Below are 18,787 nucleotides of genomic sequence, written 5' to 3' on the forward strand. Positions count from 1 at the left end.
GGCCCCCTGTAGCACCACCTATTTATGGTTTTTAGTCGGACAATTTTGGTATATGGAGTTTATGTTCCTTGCCTCTACCTTCCATATGTCTATGACTAGTCTTAAGCCTGATTTACATGCATGCCTAGACTTACTAAGTGTCAGGGGGCCTACCGCAAAAATCGAAGTTCGTCAATTGCGGGCATTTTTCTCTGTCACTCTAATGACGTCTTAAAGAGAGTAAAAGAGAAAAATCCCCATAATTGGTGAATTTCGGTTTTCGCGGTAGGCCTCCTGGGATGCGCTATGAGGCGGAATGATATGGCAATATCGCTTGCTCCCTCCAACGCATAACTGCGTCCCTGACGCTTGGCAAGTCTCAGCAAAGCTTGGCAATCAGGCTATAAGCAATAGACTATAAAGTATTTTCAACATGATAAGAAAAATAAGAATGGAAAAAACATTCTATCTTGGTTTTTCTTCATTTGCAATATAACAAAATCAAATACCACAGCAGTTCTTAATTAAAATATAAGAGATATAGTAAGAATTAAAGAACCCGGTTGTTGTTTTACTTGATGTTGTGGCTGAAGTCGTGTATATAATGCCTTATTGATATTGTCTATGTTTAATTTCTGAAGAACGTTCAAAAACCACATCGGTACAAAATGGGAACGTTTGTTATCATAGTTTCCTCGGACAGAGCGTTAAATATGCCACAATTAAATACATTTTTTTTAAATAATATCTTAGGTACATGATATTGGTACTAACGAAAAAGATATAACTTTTAACAATTAGGTCAGTTTAAAATTACTTTCACATCTAGATTCCGAACGTTACAAATCGCTATTTATGCTTGTCAAAATAACGAGAAGGAAGGGAGATCTATTTCGTTCGTAGTGATAAAATTACCAACTTCTCAATATTGTGACCCCAATATCTATTATTTCAGCCGAAAGTTCAATTAAAAACTAAATGAAAAAACAGTTTTCATGTTTTATCCCAGATTGAATGGTCGAAATGAAAGACCTACCGTACTTGACTTGTTTGGTTCTATACATATTTTCTTTCCAAATTATTGCTACGAATTCTCGTACATCTAACATTTGGAAACTTAATCCTGAAGAAGGTACAATAGTTGACGGTAATACGTTGACCCAGGTCAGTTAATTCTATTCTTAAATGAGACTTTTATATAATCAATGCACACAACTTTGTTAAGCACCACGATATATGTTACAACACTTACAACCCTCGCCTTGTTTTCAACGTTTTTTATTTGAGTATAAGTCACGTGAATATAAACTTTTTACACATACAACATGTGGTATAAATTTGAAGATTATCCATTTGGTTCCTCATCAAGTGATAGAAATAGTAGAACCTTATTAATATTTCTAGATGCCTAAGCTAAATTTAAATTATATGTGGTGTTCGGTGGAGTTCCGTAACCTTTATTACCAGCATCTTACACATAAATAATTGTTTACTACATGTGCAATGAAAAAATAATAGTGCACTGATAATGTAAATTATTGTTTACTATAAACCATACTACTATACTCTGTTTTATAACAGGATGACGCTGATAAGCAAAAAATGACTGAAGAAGACCCTATATTCAACATAATAACCTCCACTGTGTACTATGGGAACACTTGGACCAAGCATGGCTTTGACATGTTTTGTACTGACTGCCAAGCTTATGAACAGCAAAGGTAAATATTGATATTATGTATTTATTTTAATACTAAATCTTAAAAAGATACCTTAAAATTTAGTTTTTATAAAAATTACAATATTATGGAATGCATTCAAGTAGGCCAAGAAGCATTGTGTTATTCACCCTTGAATTCAATTATTTAATATGTTTTGCTTTCATTTTACTTATAATTTATTTCTATAGCCATACATTTCTGAAGGCTCCTTGATGTTGATTAAGATTTTAAATTATTAATAAACAGACAAAATATTAAATTTATGACCCTTAACTAATGCAATACAGTGGCAAGAATACAGCGTAAACTCTTTTTTACGTCAGTTGATATAACAATCACTCCCTATAACGTCGACATTTGTGGGCTATAGTTCATTTCTCTCTGTATAATGAAAACTCTCAGTAGCATCAAAAAACGTCCAGTCCCTTGAGTGTCTTTGTTCTGAACTTGATTGTTCTTTTTGATAGTAAGTCTTGAATAGTCATATGAAGTCTCTTAGTTCAGTGTGCCTATCGGCAAAGGCCTCATCCAACTCCTTCCAGTATCTCCTCTCTCTTTTGCCATATATAGAGTTTACACTGTATATAAATATAAGTCAACAAAGACAATGTCCTATTCAGAAAAACCTTGTAAACATATGACTAAAACTCACTACCATTATTTTCCCATCACAGATCCGGTGTTGAAAACGGAGATGAGTCAGCACTGACTGAGACTAATGGTGATGTTGATGATGAATACTTGGACTGCGGAAAGGCTGTCAACTTCACATACTATGACAACCTTGTGGGGGTGGCCAGGCGCCATAGACACCCAAATGTTCCTGAGCCGCAGGTAATTTAAATAATCATTTTACCCCAGCTTTTGCTGCTAATCCTAACTCGAAATTTCTTCTCCTAATTAGGCAGGTCCACACAGAGCGAGAATAAGCGCGAGGCTAATTCCTCACGCACAATACGGCCAGTGTAGACGTGCCTCGGCCGAGTCGGCGCACTCGGGCGAGGAAAACGCGCCCGCCGTATCGGCCGCGGCACGTCTAGACTAGCGTATGTTCGCTCTGTGTGGACCTGCCTATTAACTTTAATAGTCTCATAACAGAAGAAAAAACTAAACAACCAAATGTTTGTCATTGCATGGGAATGCAATGACAAACATTTGGTTATTTTCCCATATCTATTAAACTCACTTTACAATATATAATTTTTCTTTTTCGCTTTCCAGGTTGCTCTTATATTCACAAAAAAGAAGTCTTTTAAAAATGGTGTGACGGAGCTGGATATAAATGCTCTGGAGAAGCGTTTGAAGAAGGCTAAGAGAGAGAAACCAAAGTCTGTACAGCTGTACAACCAAATCGGCAACTTTTGGAGAATCAAGGGCGACACTAGACAGAGCATCGAGTGCTTCCGGCGAGCGTTGGCTGTGTCTCCTTATAACGCAGAAGTAAGTTTTATTTATCTTTTTATTGGTAGTAAGTTTGTCTTGGTAAATTTTCACCTTATATTTAAATAACTGCAAAATTATGTGCTTTAAAATTATGTCATGACACTCATGGTCATCACAGTAACTTTTCTCAAAAGTGGCCCCCATATATACAATTCATTGAATGTAACGTATAGTTACAGATCCATCTTTGGGTTACCAATTTACGTATGGATACCAAATTTCGACCTAATCGGTTCAGTAGTATAGGAACACATTCACTGTGACAGACGGTCAGACAGACATGAGTTTAGTGATCCTATAAGGGTTCCGTTTTTTCCTTTTGAGGTAAGGAAAGGACAGTTGGCAATAAGAGCTTGTATCAAATTAACAATTTTGCCACAAACGTATTTCCTTTATTTAGCAACGTAAATTTAATGTTCTTATGTCAGGTGATAGGGCAACTAACTTGACTGTCAGGCATATCTAATCTATACATGTATAATCACTTCAAGATTTTTTGGATTTGTCACATATGTACCTACTTAATCTAGTGCACTTATTGCTTGGTTGTTATACAAAATGTATGTATGCTTGGTTTATTCAGGTGGTACTTAACTTAATTAATATTTTGTTTATCTTGCACTAAATCAATATTCACAACTACTACGTATAAGCGTGTTTATTTTTAAACTATACTAGCTTTTCTAAGCACGCGGCGTTGTCTGAGCAGAATAAGTTCTTTCATGGTAATAAATTTCAATTTCTTTCCGCGATTAAAACTATCCTAGGAAATACCTCCTTGTCAAATTTCATCTAAATCGGTTTAGTTTGTTAAGCTTGTAGAGGTAACAGACAGACAAGAAAAGAAATTACTTTCGCATTTATAATTTATTTATTTTATTACTCAAATATTCGTAGGTAAGTAACAGCATTACTGTAAAACCAGCCAGGGCAATGTTAAACTAAATGAAAATACAATATAATTAACCGAAGCGTTAGCGAAGGTCTCCGTTTTGACTTGGGCAAAGTGCTTACGTATGTCCGGATATTCTCCTCTACAGGTCGTAATTCTCAACCAATTCTCGTAAAATTAGAATAATTGCTTCAAAGATACCTACAATTTAGTCTCCATGGAGTTTAATAATCGAATTAATTGAATGTCGAATGTGTGATGAATATACTATTTTTTTAATGATTCAATTACTTTAATGTTTATTAAAACCAAATTAATTTGTAAACACCTTGGCGAGTCGTTATTTATCACAAATACCATACGTGGTTGTTTATTTTAGTGATTCAACGGTGTCCTAATATAGGGGTCATATATCACCAAGTTTAGGTTCAAATTCATCTTTTCTGATCCCGAAAGTTAACACTGAGGAAACAAAAGTCTACAATAGTAGGATAGTTTTGGCCGAAAACGTGTCACAATTACCAATTGTGATCCAATATCCTTGTCTTAGGGCAGTAGGTGCAACTATTTTTTACCCACACCACCATTATATCATGTGTAAAAGTCTGAATCCCAGGTGCTCCTGAACCTGTGCGCGCGTGCTATTCACACTCTAGTACTACCTTAACCTCTTTCCAATAAAATCTCAAACCTTCAGGTGCTTCTCAACCTGGCGCGCGTGCTGTTCACACTCCAGTACTTAGACGACGCCATCTATCTGACGCGCCGATCGCTCGAGGTTCAGCCGCCGGACCGCAGCGCGTGGCAGCAGTACTTTACGCTCGGAGAGATATTCAAAGCTTATGGACATTATCAGGTAACAATTAGTAGACTTTATTGCAGAGACATAAGGTTCTCCAATGGTCAGTTGTCTTGGCGTTTTTCTTGTAAGTACTAAACGTTGCTCGCTCGAGGTTCAACTGTGTGTTAATATCCGACGCGCTCGCTTGAGGTTCAGCCGCCGGACTGCAGCGCGTGGCGGCAGTACTTCACGCTCGCGGAGATGTTCGAAGCTTATGGCCATTATCAGGTGTAGTCAATGACAATTGGTAGACCTTATTACAAATACATAAGGTCCACAGTGCCCAGATAAGTCTTGCTGTTAGCGTCTGACGCGCCACTCGTACTTACCTACTCCCTGCGGACTTTACTAAGGAAAACAGGTTCGCGATCACAGAACAAATCGCCTCGTGAGACATAGCGTTGTGGTGACCCGCGAATTTGGCTTGGTCGAGGCACGTATTTACAGACAGAGTTGCTTCGCGCGGCAATTTCTTCGAGAAGCAGCTCGTACTGTGTGGATACCCCTTTTAAGCACAATGTCCCCACCTACTGCCGTTTAAACCTAGCCTGTTAATTTCGCAGGAAGCGGCGGTACATCTCAAGCACGCGTTAGATTTGAGACCAGACTTCGAACCGGCGTTGACGGCGCTGAGGGACATTGAAAACATACCGGAGGCAAACGTGCACGTGTACACGCTCCTAATTATTGTGTGTTTGGTGAGTGTATCCAATTGTATTACCCCCTTATTCATAAAACTGAGCAAACCTTTGTCAAGTTGTGTCTCTTTCTATAAAACACAAATTTCAAAACGACGTTAAGAGTTGACGGACATTTATGAATAGCCTTATTCATTAATGTCTATTTCGGGTGCAACCACAGCTACGGTTTTTACTCCGAGGTTGTTTTCAGCATTTCTTCCTCTATTTAACACATTCTATAGCATCCTACTTTGTGGGATCATTTTCACGAAATATATCTCTCGTAACGTCCAGCAACATAAGTATTTGGACCACCAAGCCGTTGAGCATAAGGTCTTTGTGAAACTTGCATCACATCCAAGTTGCCGGTTTAAAGGAAAAAATGTAGCTTAAATGTACGTTGACACTTATTATAAAGGATTTTAAAAAACTAAAACATATACCAAAACTATTTATTTTTATACCACTCACGAAACGAATGTCATGTTTTGTGGCAACTTGACGGTCAGAATTACCGCAAAATGTACAGCGCCATCTTCATTAGCTATCAAACTCGAAGCACGAATTTTCCTTTGAATTTACGCATTTTAATCAGTCAATGAATTTCCTGGTTGCAGCTTTAAAACTTTATAAACAACTATTGGATATTAAATCGTATTCCCAGGTGATGGGCGTCCTCCTCGTAATCCTCTCGTCGGTGGACAGCAACGGTGAAGCGGAGGAGCACAAAACTCAACGCCACTTCAACCGCGCCATGGCGATGCGCTCGCTGCGAGGCGTGGCCTTACCCGGATCGCGCGGCCGCAAGAAAGGCGGATCCTAAGCGGAATAGCGGAAATCCGGTCTAATGTCGATGGTTTTGTGCAGTTCGTTTCGACGATGTACTTTGGATATAAATTATTTGAACTTTGTTTATAATTTCTAGATGGCAGTCTAAAATGAAGTTTCGACATTTTAATACTTATTATTATAATATATCGAATATTGCCAGCTTAAGAAAAATAAATTAAATAAATCCTAAATCTGTCCAATTTTTGCTTCGTATAAGCTTTTATTGCCGACTGTACTTTTCTTTGTGCAGTCATAAACTACTGGATAGTTCAAACTAGATAAGGTTATTTTGTTTTATTACATAGTTCCTAATGGCTACCTTCTATGTCCATCACCACAATGGAAGGTACCTTAATATTTCATCGTCACTGAAGTTATGTAGCTACGCTGAAGTCCAGCTGAATTGAAGTGGGTCAAATTTTACTTATTAGAATGTTATTTTAGTGTCTAGAAATTATAAACAGTTTAAGTATCATTTTTTTGAGTGAGGGAAATTAAAAATCTGATTTGGTTAATGCTCAGTTAGGAATTCTTAATTATTAGTTCATGGAGGTTGTGATTAAATTACTTAATTTTTATATCACAGACATTAGACCGGCGATCTTTATGACATTTTATCGCTTGAAAATACAAAATTGACAGCTAAAATGTTACAGTAAAGCTATTGATATCTATGTATAAGAAACCGATGTTGTGGTACTGTTTCGTAAAATAATTCATAAAAAATAGTGAGTAACTTGCATTTAAAGTTGAGTTGTGATTGAAAAAAGCCATATTTATAATTCATTAGGCGGGTCTACACAGAACGAACCGCCTCGCGAGGAAATTGCCGTACGAAGCAGCTCCGTGCGTGTAGACGTGCTTCGGGCAAAGCAAACACGCTTGCGGCCGCAATGCCTCGGGCGAGGCAAATCTCCACAGACCGAGCTGCTTCGCGCGGCAATTTTTTCGCGAGGCGACTCGTTCTGTGTGGATCCCGCCAATGTCAATTGTCAGATTGCTGAAATTTGACGGAACAGTGCGACAAAGAGAGGCTAATGTACAAAAGTGACCTAACCGGTCTTGCCATGTCTAATTTGATCTCTGCTTTGTAGTCTTCGTCACCTATTGATAGTTCCCTAATGTGTGGTGTTTCCTTTTAGCGGTTTCGATATTTCGAACGCCTCAAATTTACAAATGTTATTCTACAAGAAAAACCTGGTACTTGTCATAATGTATTTTATTCTAAGTCTTATTTAACTGCTAATGCTTGATAAGCAATAATATTAATACATAACTACATGGAAGGCAAATGAAAAAATAAATCTCGAATTCGTCAAGTCATAATCAAGAATAATAGTTGTATTTTTGCAAATTGTTACTCCTTCACAATGCAGTATTATAAGGGATCTACACATATGAAGCGCGATTTTGGTTTGAAGACTCGGGTCGGTTGTGGCGTGCAAGCCTAGAGGAGCGTCTACTTTTGCAACCTAGTCATTCACTTAGACAAGTGGCCCTACAGGCCGTGTGTTTCGTTAGTAGTGCATGCAAGTAACTTGTTAAGTGTTCGTAGTGTCTAAGGATTTAAAGGGAGGAGCGTCTTAAATTCTGAGATTGGAGAAAAATGTACCTGTTTTCAGTGGTTCTTTTGTTAATTTTTGACTATTTATTACTTAATACATGATTGTCTTAGCATCAACTATCGTTTCCTTTAACTAATTTTCAGGTGATGTGCAAAAGAAAGGATGAGAAAAATTAAACCTATTAAACAAAACAAAACGTTACAAAATTATAATGTATTTATTATAAAATGTATACACGTAACTGAAAAGTACGCCCTTTCGAAGCTTTATTTTAAGTCTAAGCTGAAAATGACAAATTACTTAGAGGATCTCTTAATTTTGAAAATTCACAATTGGGCAATTCATTTACTTACACCTAGATAACCAAAACAAGATGCACTTGCAGCGTGATGACGAATATTAAAAAATGTTGATCGACATTAAAATTGCGATTCGCGAGTCAAGCGAAAGGGACATTTGGCGTAATTCATAAAAACACCTTTAAAATTTACAAGACATACTCATTAAATTGGAGCGAATTATGTCCTAAACCTATTTGATTTAAATAGTTACCATATCATTCGCTTCATTTTAATCAGTTTCCAACACATTCACAATTTAGTGCCATATAATATACAGAATAATATCAATAGGGCTTACAGGAATCTCTATGGAAGTTTATACATTGGACGCTCAGGATTGAAACAGGTCATGCTAAAAGTGAATGTGGTAGTCTCTTCACACTGATTCGCGATGGACAGTCTACGATTTTAGGCGACATCGTGAATGCAGAGACGGAAGATGTCATGCTGAACGAAGAAGGAGTCTCCAAGTGTTTTTAGTACAAATGTCTGCATGTAGGAGTGTGGTGGGTCGTCATCACACTAAAAACAAATGAGATAATCGTTATTTATACATAAAAATATTTCGAATACCAAGAAACCATAAAGGTACTATGATTTGTGACAGCGGCTCCAAGAACGCTTAAAAATAACAGGGCTTAATCAAAGTAACCTTCGGCTTTCAAGTAAGGTTTACACATATTTGACAGCTGTGCTAATGAAGTGGGGCCGTGTGTGACATTTTGGAGGAGACCTACACAAAAATAATGCTCTTATTTTTTGTTTTATTGATCTCCTCATCTTATTACTACCCCATTAGGCGGGTCCACACAGAACGAGCCGTCTCGCAAGGAAATTTCCGCGCGAGGCAGCTCGGTCTGTGTAGACGGGCCTCGGCCGACCGAGCTGCTTCGCGCGGCAATTTCCTCGCAAGGTGGCTCGTCCTGTGGTGTCTATTTGCACACTGCAGTCTACACTGGCCGTTTTGAGCGCGAGGATATTGCCTCGCGCATATGCTCACTCTGTTTGGACCCGCTATATTTTTGCTATTGAAGCATGGAATCCATTTTGTTTATTATCTGTCTTATTTAGTGATATATTTAAATCTATTCATTTAGTATACCCTACTTTAAATATAATCCACAATACTATTAGATGTTCACTCTTGTAATTTCCATTTAAGAATCCAATTGAATGTGTTATCTCCCCTGCTGTTCAATAATTATAAACAAGCTAATTATAAGGTTAATGTCATTAGCTAAATGTCAATCCCCTCTGCAAAGAGATAACATTATAATTATTCTGAACCTACTTCAGTCACAACAATAAGACACAAAATGCCTTATATTTTCTTAAGACAAAATGTATTTCATTTTATGATTTAGATATTGAATGCACCATGTCCTTAAAGGTAATGATAACCTTGGTTAACTTCATGGTTATCTGAATAGTTATACAGGCTGTTTGACACATTGGTTAGGCACATTTGCTATCTTGTCATGCTTAGAAAAAAAAAATTGCAAACTTTTTTTCTACCTCCACGCATGTTTTTCGTAAATTACAAATTGTTACGTGGTATAAAGAAAACGTGGACTATAATCTTTTTTTAGGCATGAGAAGATAGCAAAAGACTTGACCTATCTGACATTTTAATTTGGCAAACAATGTACCAAACACCCTGTATATGTAGGGCTGCCATCTCGAATTTTGCCAAACCCGGACAAAGATTTAAAAAAAAACCCGGGCATTTGGCGTAAATCGCATTTTTTCCCCGGACGAGTCCGAAAATAATATTTTTAAAAAACAAGACCTTTAATTTTACATGTAGTTTTACTGTGTTTCCTTACATGAAAAGTGTCCAGGTTTTCCCCGGACACTTCTTGACACCCCCCCCCGGACGGCCTCCAAACTAGGACAAATCCGGGAAAACCCGGACGGATGGCAGCCCTATGTATATGGTATGTCAGATGCAAGTCAGGCTAAGTGGTCAAATTGTTCTAAGATATTTGTTCTTTTTATTTGCATATAATTAATAATATAACAAGAAATTCAATACTCACTTGCAATCTGCCAAGAACATTAATTAGAACACCACCATCAAACATAGGCTGTGAGTCAATTGATGTGATAAACCTCCCGATTTTTTGGAATCCCAAGCCCTGAAAATAAAAAATGAATTTCGAATAATAAACCATAACAAAAGTAAGAACATAGTTGGCTCAAACACATTTTATTCAAAAGCAAAAAAAATATGACACCAAATTGGTATAAAAAGTGTCTTATTATTTATAACAACCACATCTGAAAACTAGTTTAACCTAGTAGCTCACCATGCAAGAAAAATTGGTATTAAAAAATAGATTTGTTTTGTTTTAAAATCAGACAAAATGAACCAAACGCAACTCTGTTCCATTTAATAATGATATAATTTTCATCGTAGGTAATTAAAGGAGAGATGCTTCGCACATTGATTTTGCATAATCATATTAATGTCCTACCCATGATCCCAGTTGTCAATAGCCGGGTCCACACTACACCCTCGGCCGAGGCACGTCTACACTGGCTATATTGTGCGTGAGGACATTGTCTCGCGCGTATGCTCGGGTGGGGAAAACGCACGTGTGGACCCGGCTAATGACACTGCGAACTTGACAGTAATACATGCCATAGAGATAGCAACAGGCGGGTCAATGTATGGAAATCTATGTCAAAAGCATCTTTTTGTTATTACTAGTTTTAGAGCAGTGAACCTCAAGAGGTAATAGAGAATGTGCATTTAGTTTGGCAAAAACAAAGTAGCAATTGAATTACTGACACAACTGAGATACTTTTAAGGCACATATTTAATAGAAATAGATACAAAAATTAATGCTTTGGTGACAAAAGCTGCATTAAAATACTTATAATTTTCTGCCATTCTAGTTTTTTTTTTTTTATACTACGTCAGTGGCAAACAAGCATACGGCCTGCCTGATGGTAAGCAGTATCCGTAGCCTATGTACGCCTGCAACTCCAGAGGATATTAATACACCAAATTATATTATTACATGGCCAGTGAAAGATCCCTTTTTAAATTATAGTTGCTCCGTTAATAATATGCCTATTTTCAATAAATAGTTATTATGCAGAGTGCAGCTGTGTTGTCTAAAGGTTGCATAATCATTATTATGCTTGGCACCTTGCCCAAACATCTTTGACCTAGCTAGAGCTAGACTATACAAAATTATCATATTTTTTTACTACTTACATTTAATTTTTCCATAATTTTAACAGCACCTTGTAGTTGCACTCCTTCAAAAGTCATAAAAGATGTTTCTACCTGAAATAAGCAAGGGTTTTAATTAGCAAGGACAGAACATTTCTTTAGCTGCTGGAATTCCTTTATCCATGGCATCATGATGACCATAAGAATAATAAGTTTAAATCAATATTTAAATTACCAAGAAATTAATAGCATTTAAATTTATTTTAATATTTTTTATTACAGAAAATTGCTTATTATATCACATAACAGCCATTCCAATTGAAGACATGGTCAAATCACTGCTAGGTGGGCACCTAGCCAAGTCTGGATTTTCCAAATATCATCATTTAAGGTGCAGATGCGGCAGAGAAGGATGCGGCAGTGGTGGTGGTGATGGACAGGTAAATATTTTTTGTATCAATAAGTATCAACCATCTCCAGGAGCAAGAGGCTTGAATAGGGCATGGATCAGAATGAGGAAACCCAAACAGCCTTGACACCCTACACTCCAACAGAGGTTAAGAAGAATAAGAGAGAGGTTGCTCTATGTTACTATAGAGGGTAGGTAGGTGTAGGTAGAGGTGGATGGGTAAATTATATTATTGGTACAAAAAACTTAGTGATTTCACTCTCTTAGTTCATTTTCTGGATTTATTATGTGACAGGCAACAAAACAAAATTTCAACCATACATTTTACCAGGTATTTATAAAAATATTCTGTCACTTGATTTAACACATTTGTATAATTGTAATTGCCAATAACTGTACATTTTTTAACTTAAAAAGTAGGTGTCCATATAACCTAGTTAGTGTTATAGCGGCAAAACAAAAAAGTGTGGGTACATGTATTGGCATTTGGTATTAGCCACTTTCTAAAGTTGACCACTTTTACTGCAGTTATAGGACATTGTACAGATAGTCGAAATATTGCGTAGATGATTCATCTGTCTTATAAACAAACTATCGATGACATCAGAACATGTCATAGAGAGGTTATTTGAAAATTTATAATGTGACGGAATGAGGCATTCGTTTTAATGAAATATAATAGCTGCAGCTCACAATGCAAAGAAGCACTCACGTTGTACAAATTTGCCAGATTTGGTCGCTGTGCCGGGTCGTCAAATAGCGCATAATATTGTTGAACGAATCCTTTTCCGATTGCATCGTATTGTGGATTTAGCGCCATTTAGACGATTTTTGGGTTCCAAACTCACTGTAACGTCCACAAAATTGCCGAAACTGTAAATTTCAGGCTATCGGCATGCCCCTCCACAGAGAGCGAAAATGGCAACCACCACTGACCAACCGTTTTCAGTGTTACCAGTACTTTTCGTTCAGAAATGAAATAAGAATATAATGACATAAATTAATTGCTATGATAGTGGAAAAGCAATAATCGGATAGCAATTGATATCGATAAAAATATATACGGTGTACTACACTACAACACTATACTACCTTAGCCAACAAAAAACCAAAAATATTGTAAAAAAATAACATGACATTACGTGACACCCTTAAGTTTGACTTGACTATCAAAAGTATCAAATTAGTCAAAATTACTCGAATTCACCGATTGTGTGTGTGCGTGGTGTTGTGATTTTACTGATTTTCTGTAGCAATTTGGTGAAAATACAAAAATAACTATTGATTTTGTGGTGGCAAGTACTTACCCGCTTTCTTAGCCACAACCATCGCTTACCATGTCTTTGGCGGATGAATTGCTCGCTGATTTGGAAGAAAACGACGATGGGGAACTGGAAGCTGCTATTGAAAACAAAACATCTAAAGATGCCGAACACGAATTCGCCGTGCCTCATCCTGTTATTCCTATGGAGGAAGACATTAAAAGTGTTACTATACGAGAATTAGCGAAATTGAGGCACTCGGACCGCCTTCAGAGGGTAAGGTGCAATATATTGTATAAAAAATGTTAATCCTTCTTTTTGGCTCTTTGATACTCAAGACAGCCATTAAATGAAACGGTATTTCTGAATATTTCATTCAACATGAATAAGATATTTCAAGTTAATGGAGCTCATGTTTTAAAACATTTCAGGGAGATTTACATTTATACTTCTTAGAAATGGGGTTTAAGCTGTTCAGTGGCATTCTCTGCTGTTTTTTTAAATATCACCATGAAAACTTAGTATATTTGCCCTTAAACTATATTTATTTATCACAGGTCATAGCAGAAATCCAGCAGAATGTTGGTAATGATCGTAAAAAAATTGAGGTGACAGGACTCATGGAAGTATATTTGCCCTTAAACTATATTTATTTATCACAGGTCATAGCAGAAATCCAGCAGAATGTTGGTAATGATCGTAAAAAAATTGAGGTGACAGGACTCATGGAATCTGATCCGGAATACCAATTGATTGTGGAAGCTAACAACATAGCTGTGGAAATTGATGGTGAAATTGGTAGGTTTAGAATATATTGTATTTTTTTTTTCAATTATTTTATTTAAAGACACAGTTATGCATAATACTACTAAATTAAGCAAGTAGTTTCAAATTAGTCTAAGATCATGGAAAGTTTACATTTAAAACAATACTGAAAATTATGGTTTGCCTATCTTTAAGTCTGTTTTCGTAAAGCCTTAGAAAAAAGGTAAACAATCTAGACACATCTTTTTATTGAAAAACGCTTTTTAAAAATCAGAAACCTTTACTTATGGAAGCAAAAGAAAGTAAAAGATTGTATATTTGCAGTGACTTATTTTACAAGTGTTTTCATTAAAAAGACGTCAAAATCACTTACCTTATTTCTAATGCTAAAAATGCCTAAATTGAATAAAATAAGTCTAAGTTTTTACCAAACACCTTGATTTGTTAAACACTTTTTAGGTTTGTTAAATTTATGAGTTAGGTAATCGCTACATCAGCCATGTTAAATATTATTAAATTAAAAAAAAAACTTTAAAATATGAATTTATCATCAAACCCTCTTAAACCATAAACTTGTTATATTAATGCAAAAAAGTGTCCGACTTGTAAATAGGCAATCTTATTTTCCAGCTATTATTCACAGATTTGTCCGAGACAAGTATCAGAAACGTTTCCCGGAGCTGGAGTCCTTGATTGTGACACCTTTGGAATATATCCGGACTGTAAAAGAACTTGGCAATGACTTGGACAAAGCTAAGAACAATGAAACCTTGCAGAGTTTTTTGACACAAGCCACCATTATGATTGTGTCTGTGACAGCTTCTACTACACAAGGGTAATTATTGATTTTTTACTTACAAACTACATTTACGATTTTTGAAAAAATAAAAAGTAGATTTATTGCGTCCTGAGACATTCAAACTCACGGATTTGGAACATACCTACTCCCCAAAACTCTATCAATGCAAAAATCCAAAGCTTAACACATTGAGTGCTGGAGAACGCTGGGATTGGCTATGAATGTGTTAATTAATAATAATGTTATTCATAAACGTTACTGGCCTGAATTAGCTATGAATTGTTTGTCTTTATCTGTCATTTTGATGTATGTATTTGTAAGAAAGGGATAAAACATAATTTAACTGAATCAGGCCTGTAAAGTTTTCTGAATAAGGGGGTAATAGTCTACCATATTGCTAACAACTCAAAAGCTATCAAGCTATCTGTTAACCCACAGAATTTTAGTTTGTTTTTAATGTTATTTTTTGTACCTACTACAATTTTTATAAATTTTATAATAAATATTTTTCGGTTTGTAGGAAAATATTGACAGAAAATGAACTAGCTGAAATTTATGAAGCCTGCGACATGGCTAGTGATTTAAATAATTTCAAGTCCAGCATCTATGAGTATGTAGAAAGTAGAATGACGTTTATTGCACCAAACATCACAGCTATCCTTGGTAAGTATTATTTAAGGGTGTAAATATTAAATTTAAAATGTTCTTTTAAACAGAAAGTCACTCCTAATAACTACGCAGTATTGTCGACAGCAGTGAGTGTCAACAATTTCTTCAACTCAAAAATTCTAACAAGCCACTCCAAAGTACAAACACTTACCCCCTTATTCATAAACGTGTACTAAAGTTACGATGCCGCTAATAATCGTTTGTCCCTTTCCGATGTATGGGTATGATGGAAAGGGATAAACGATTATTAGCGGAATCGTAACTTTAGTACACGTTTACGAATAAGGGGGTTAATGCTTATTTTCTGACACTCAGCAGCCTCTGATGGCACCCTCTGAGTTGCAGGGGCATAAGCATGAAGATGTTTATACAATGTCTGCTTCATTAAATGAATGTTACGGTTTAAACTCACGTGTTTTTAGTCATTCGCGCGACATGTTTCAGAGAGCCTAGGTCTGCTTTCTCAAGCACTAACAGATAATTAGTAATTAGTTTAATGTTAGTATGCCATGACAGTTTAAATTCGATGCCTGCTTCCTCTCTCCAAAGCCGCAAATTGCAACTGATCTATTAGATAAAAGTAATGAATGTGTGCTGTGATATGTTCTATGAGACTACCATATTATAAAACAAATTATTTTTTGTCAGTGTTTATCTCCAATATACAGAAACTGATTTATTTTTACTTTTAGGGGCGTCAACAGCTGCAAAGATTCTTGGTGTAGCAGGTGGGCTATCCAAGTTATCTAAAATGCCGGCCTGCAATGTTCTGCCTCTTGGCCAGCAGAAGAAAACTTTATCTGGATTCTCACAGGCTGCGTCTTTGCCTCATACTGGCTTCATCTATTTCTCACAGATTGTTCAAGATACTACCCCTGTAAGTTTTCTTCGGATTCAAATTGTGCTAAATCTTAGTGTCATCTTCCTCACGTTATCCTGGCTTTTTGCCACGGCTCATTAGAGCCTGGGGTTCGCTTGGCAATTAATCCCAAGAATTGGCGTAGGCACTAGTTTTTACGAAAGCGATTGCCATCTGACCTTCCAACATTCATATTCATATTCCTTTATTGATAAAATTACATATTTTGCAAGTCATAATTAATAATAATAATAATAATTCAGCCTATATATACGTCCCACTGCTGGGCACAGGCCTCCTCTCATACGCGAGAGGGCTCGGGCTATAGTCCCCACGCTAGCCCCATGCGGATTGGGGACTTCACATACACCTTTGAATTTTTTCGCAGATGTATGCAGTTTTTCTCACGATGTTTTCCTTCAGCGAAAAGCTAGTGGTAAATATCAAATGATATTTCGTACATAAGTTCCGAAAACTCATTGGTACGAGCCTGGGTTTGAACCCGCGACCTCCGGATTGAAAGTCGGACGTCATATCCACTCGGCCACCACCACATTATAATTATTATGTCATAATTATGAGTAATAAACTTTCTTTCAAGCTTACTTACTTAGTAACCTGTACATATGCATCCCACTTTCCCACTGCTGGGCACATGCATTTCTCAATACGGTTACAGTTATAGATCCCATGCTAGTATGCAGTATTCCTCACGATTCCTTTACCAAACAGAAACAATGATATTATAAAAATTTATTGGTACTTACTAGACGACTTACAATTTTAAAGACAGCTTGGCTAGCCGATGATATTTACCGAACTCCTAGACGATTTGCGTTGTTTTAGGAACTGCGTTACAAGGCGGCTAAGCTGGTGTCCACAAAGCTAATTTTGGCAGCGCGTGTTGACGCCTGCCACGAGAGTACAGATGGACACATCGGGCGACAGCTTAGGGAGGGCATTGAGAAGAAACTGGACAAATTACAGGTATGAACTAACTTTTTAGTTTTAATTTATGTTATTATAATTTTGTTTTATTATTTATCCTTCTACATTTTTTTACATACACCAAGGAATACTAATAAGCATAAAGTAGTGCACAATATTGTAGCAACAAATTTAATAGCTAATTATGATGGCATTTTTAGACCTCATACATTATACAAAGACTAATTTCTCAAGCGCTAATGTTAGTCAATCCAGTTACTATAAAATGTATGCTACGCTGATTCAGATGCTAATATTGTTGGTACACTATTTTGCACTACTTCACGCGTACTCTTAATCGATTAGCTATGCTTAAACTAATAAACGAATAGCTTTCCAGTCTTTCCACAACTTAGATTTAATTTTAATCTAAGTATAGTGAATTTACACATAGATACATTAAATTTAACATGGAAGTCGATGCGCGCTGATGCAAGTGCTTTTTCAGTGTTGGAAAAAGAAACCCTGAAGTTATTTAACTTCAGGGTTTTTTTCCCGACGCAGTTGAAACATGTTAATACACGAGTCTAACCTTTTCTTTTAACTTATCGGTGAGTAAGGTTGCCAGAGCTCAACGAGGGGTGTTAGGGTCGGCAACGCGCATGTAACTCCTCTGAAGTTGCAGGCGTACATAGGCTACAGAGACTGCTTACCATCAAGCGGGCCGTATGCTTGTTTGTCACCTACGTAGTATAAAATAAAACTTATCTTCTATTCAATTTGAACCACAATATTTTCTCACAGGAGCCACCTCCAATAAAGTTCGTGAAGCCTCTACCCAAACCGATCGAGCAAAGCAGAAAGAAGCGAGGCGGCAAGCGAGTACGCAAAATGAAGGAACGCTACGCCATGACAGAGTTCCGCAAGAACGCCAACCGACTCAACTTCGCTGACGTGAGTGTAATGTATAGAATGGGGTTAAAAAGTGCCAATTATTACAAAGGACACTTAATTTAGGTTCCAATTTGTGTAGTCTAGGGTTACGTGTTATGTTATGGACTTACTTGTGGTGAGAAATAGACAGTAGGTAAGACAAACGAGTGTGCATCGTGAAGAAGTACTACGCTATGACAGAGTTCTGCAAGAACGCCAACCGTTACGCGGTATTCGCTGACGTGAGTGTAATGTATAGAATAGTACTAACAAGGGGAATTTCTTACTACGGAGGGCGACTTCCAGGTTCCAACTTCTATAATATGGTTTATATTTTCCACCATACAACCATGTGATTTAAGTTGTCCATATTTACTAACAGGATTTTTATTGGATCCTCGGAATTCGAACTATTAGACGCTGACGCTAATTAAACAGTAAGATAACTAGAGAATAACAAGATGAAGGAACGCTACGCTATGTAGCAACGAGAAGGTATAGAGGGAAATGCTTGGAACACCATGTTTGACTTCGTAACTTTGTTTGGACTATTAGTTAGGAGGTGAACATATCAAAAGTTCCCGGCCGTAGCCCTTGAGCTGGGGGGAGAAGAGGGTTTAAAGGGCCCATTTTTCGGTTTTTCTCTTATAAGTTGGAAAAAATGTGGTCTAAGCCAGGGGTTCCCAA

At 36.8% G+C, this 18,787-nt stretch overlaps 3 protein-coding genes across 5 annotated transcripts in view; 2 read left to right on the plus strand and 1 right to left on the minus strand.

Moving 5' to 3' along the window:
• The first annotated feature begins 827 nt into the window (after window positions 1–827).
• LOC133521209 (uncharacterized) lies at window positions 828–8,068 on the plus strand. The gene is made up of 7 exons (XM_061856045.1): window positions 828–1,143; window positions 1,561–1,700; window positions 2,375–2,534; window positions 2,922–3,140; window positions 4,733–4,891; window positions 5,440–5,574; window positions 6,221–8,068. The coding sequence occupies exons 1-7, from the start codon at window positions 994–996 to the stop codon at window positions 6,377–6,379; spliced, it is 1,122 nt and encodes a 373-aa protein (XP_061712029.1). The 5' UTR covers window positions 828–993; the 3' UTR covers window positions 6,380–8,068.
• Window positions 8,069–8,150: 82 nt separating this feature from the next.
• LOC133521210 (probable nuclear transport factor 2) lies at window positions 8,151–12,836 on the minus strand. Of its 2 annotated transcripts, none has more exons than XM_061856046.1 (4): window positions 12,599–12,836; window positions 11,520–11,591; window positions 10,333–10,431; window positions 8,151–8,815 (listed from the first exon to the last, which is right to left on the minus strand). In XM_061856046.1, exons 1-4 carry the CDS (start codon window positions 12,704–12,706, stop codon window positions 8,702–8,704), a joined length of 393 nt encoding a protein of 130 aa, XP_061712030.1. In that variant the 5' UTR covers window positions 12,707–12,836; the 3' UTR covers window positions 8,151–8,701. The 2 variants fall into 2 exon arrangements, with proteins under 2 accessions (XP_061712030.1, XP_061712032.1); XM_061856048.1 differs by having other exon boundaries at window positions 12,580–12,712.
• A 170-nt stretch (window positions 12,837–13,006) lies between these two features.
• LOC133521206 (U4/U6 small nuclear ribonucleoprotein Prp31) overlaps window positions 13,007–18,787 on the plus strand; it is a 28,356-nt gene continuing 22,575 nt past the window's right edge. The window contains exons 1-7 of one of the 2 annotated variants that reach the window (XM_061856041.1): window positions 13,007–13,424; window positions 13,811–13,946; window positions 14,544–14,748; window positions 15,233–15,375; window positions 16,074–16,258; window positions 17,087–17,227; window positions 17,972–18,121. In XM_061856041.1, the coding sequence (XP_061712025.1) occupies window positions 13,224–13,424; window positions 13,811–13,946; window positions 14,544–14,748; window positions 15,233–15,375; window positions 16,074–16,258; window positions 17,087–17,227; window positions 17,972–18,121 (1,161 nt within the window). In that variant the 5' untranslated portion in view covers window positions 13,007–13,223. Of the gene's footprint in view, window positions 13,425–13,591; window positions 13,706–13,810; window positions 13,947–14,543; window positions 14,749–15,232; window positions 15,376–16,073; window positions 16,259–17,086; window positions 17,228–17,971; window positions 18,122–18,787 lie in introns of those variants that run through there. The other variant, XM_061856042.1, reaches the window with a different exon arrangement.

This window comes from Cydia pomonella, chromosome 9 (genome assembly GCF_033807575.1).
Source record: "Cydia pomonella isolate Wapato2018A chromosome 9, ilCydPomo1, whole genome shotgun sequence".
Lineage (NCBI taxonomy): Eukaryota > Metazoa > Arthropoda > Insecta > Lepidoptera > Tortricidae > Cydia > Cydia pomonella.

Excerpts from the sequence above, each read along its gene's own strand:
- LOC133521209 (XM_061856045.1), top strand. The coding sequence starts at position 994 with ATGGTCGAAATGAAAGACCTACCGTACTTGACTTGTTTGGTTCTATAC. Across the intron at positions 1,144-1,560 it reads ACGGTAATACGTTGACCCAG|GATGACGCTGATAAGCAAAA; the intron begins GTCAGTTAATTC and ends GTTTTATAACAG. Across the intron at positions 5,575-6,220 it reads TCCTAATTATTGTGTGTTTG|GTGATGGGCGTCCTCCTCGT; the intron begins GTGAGTGTATCC and ends TCGTATTCCCAG.
- LOC133521210 (XM_061856046.1), bottom strand. The coding sequence starts at position 12,706 with ATGGCGCTAAATCCACAATACGATGCAATCGGAAAAGGATTCGTTCAA. Across the intron at positions 10,432-11,519 it reads AAATTATGGAAAAATTAAAT|GGCTTGGGATTCCAAAAAAT; the intron begins GTAAGTAGTAAA and ends TTTTATTTTCAG. Across the intron at positions 8,816-10,332 it reads ATGTTCTTGGCAGATTGCAA|TGTGATGACGACCCACCACA; the intron begins GTGAGTATTGAA and ends ATTTGTTTTTAG.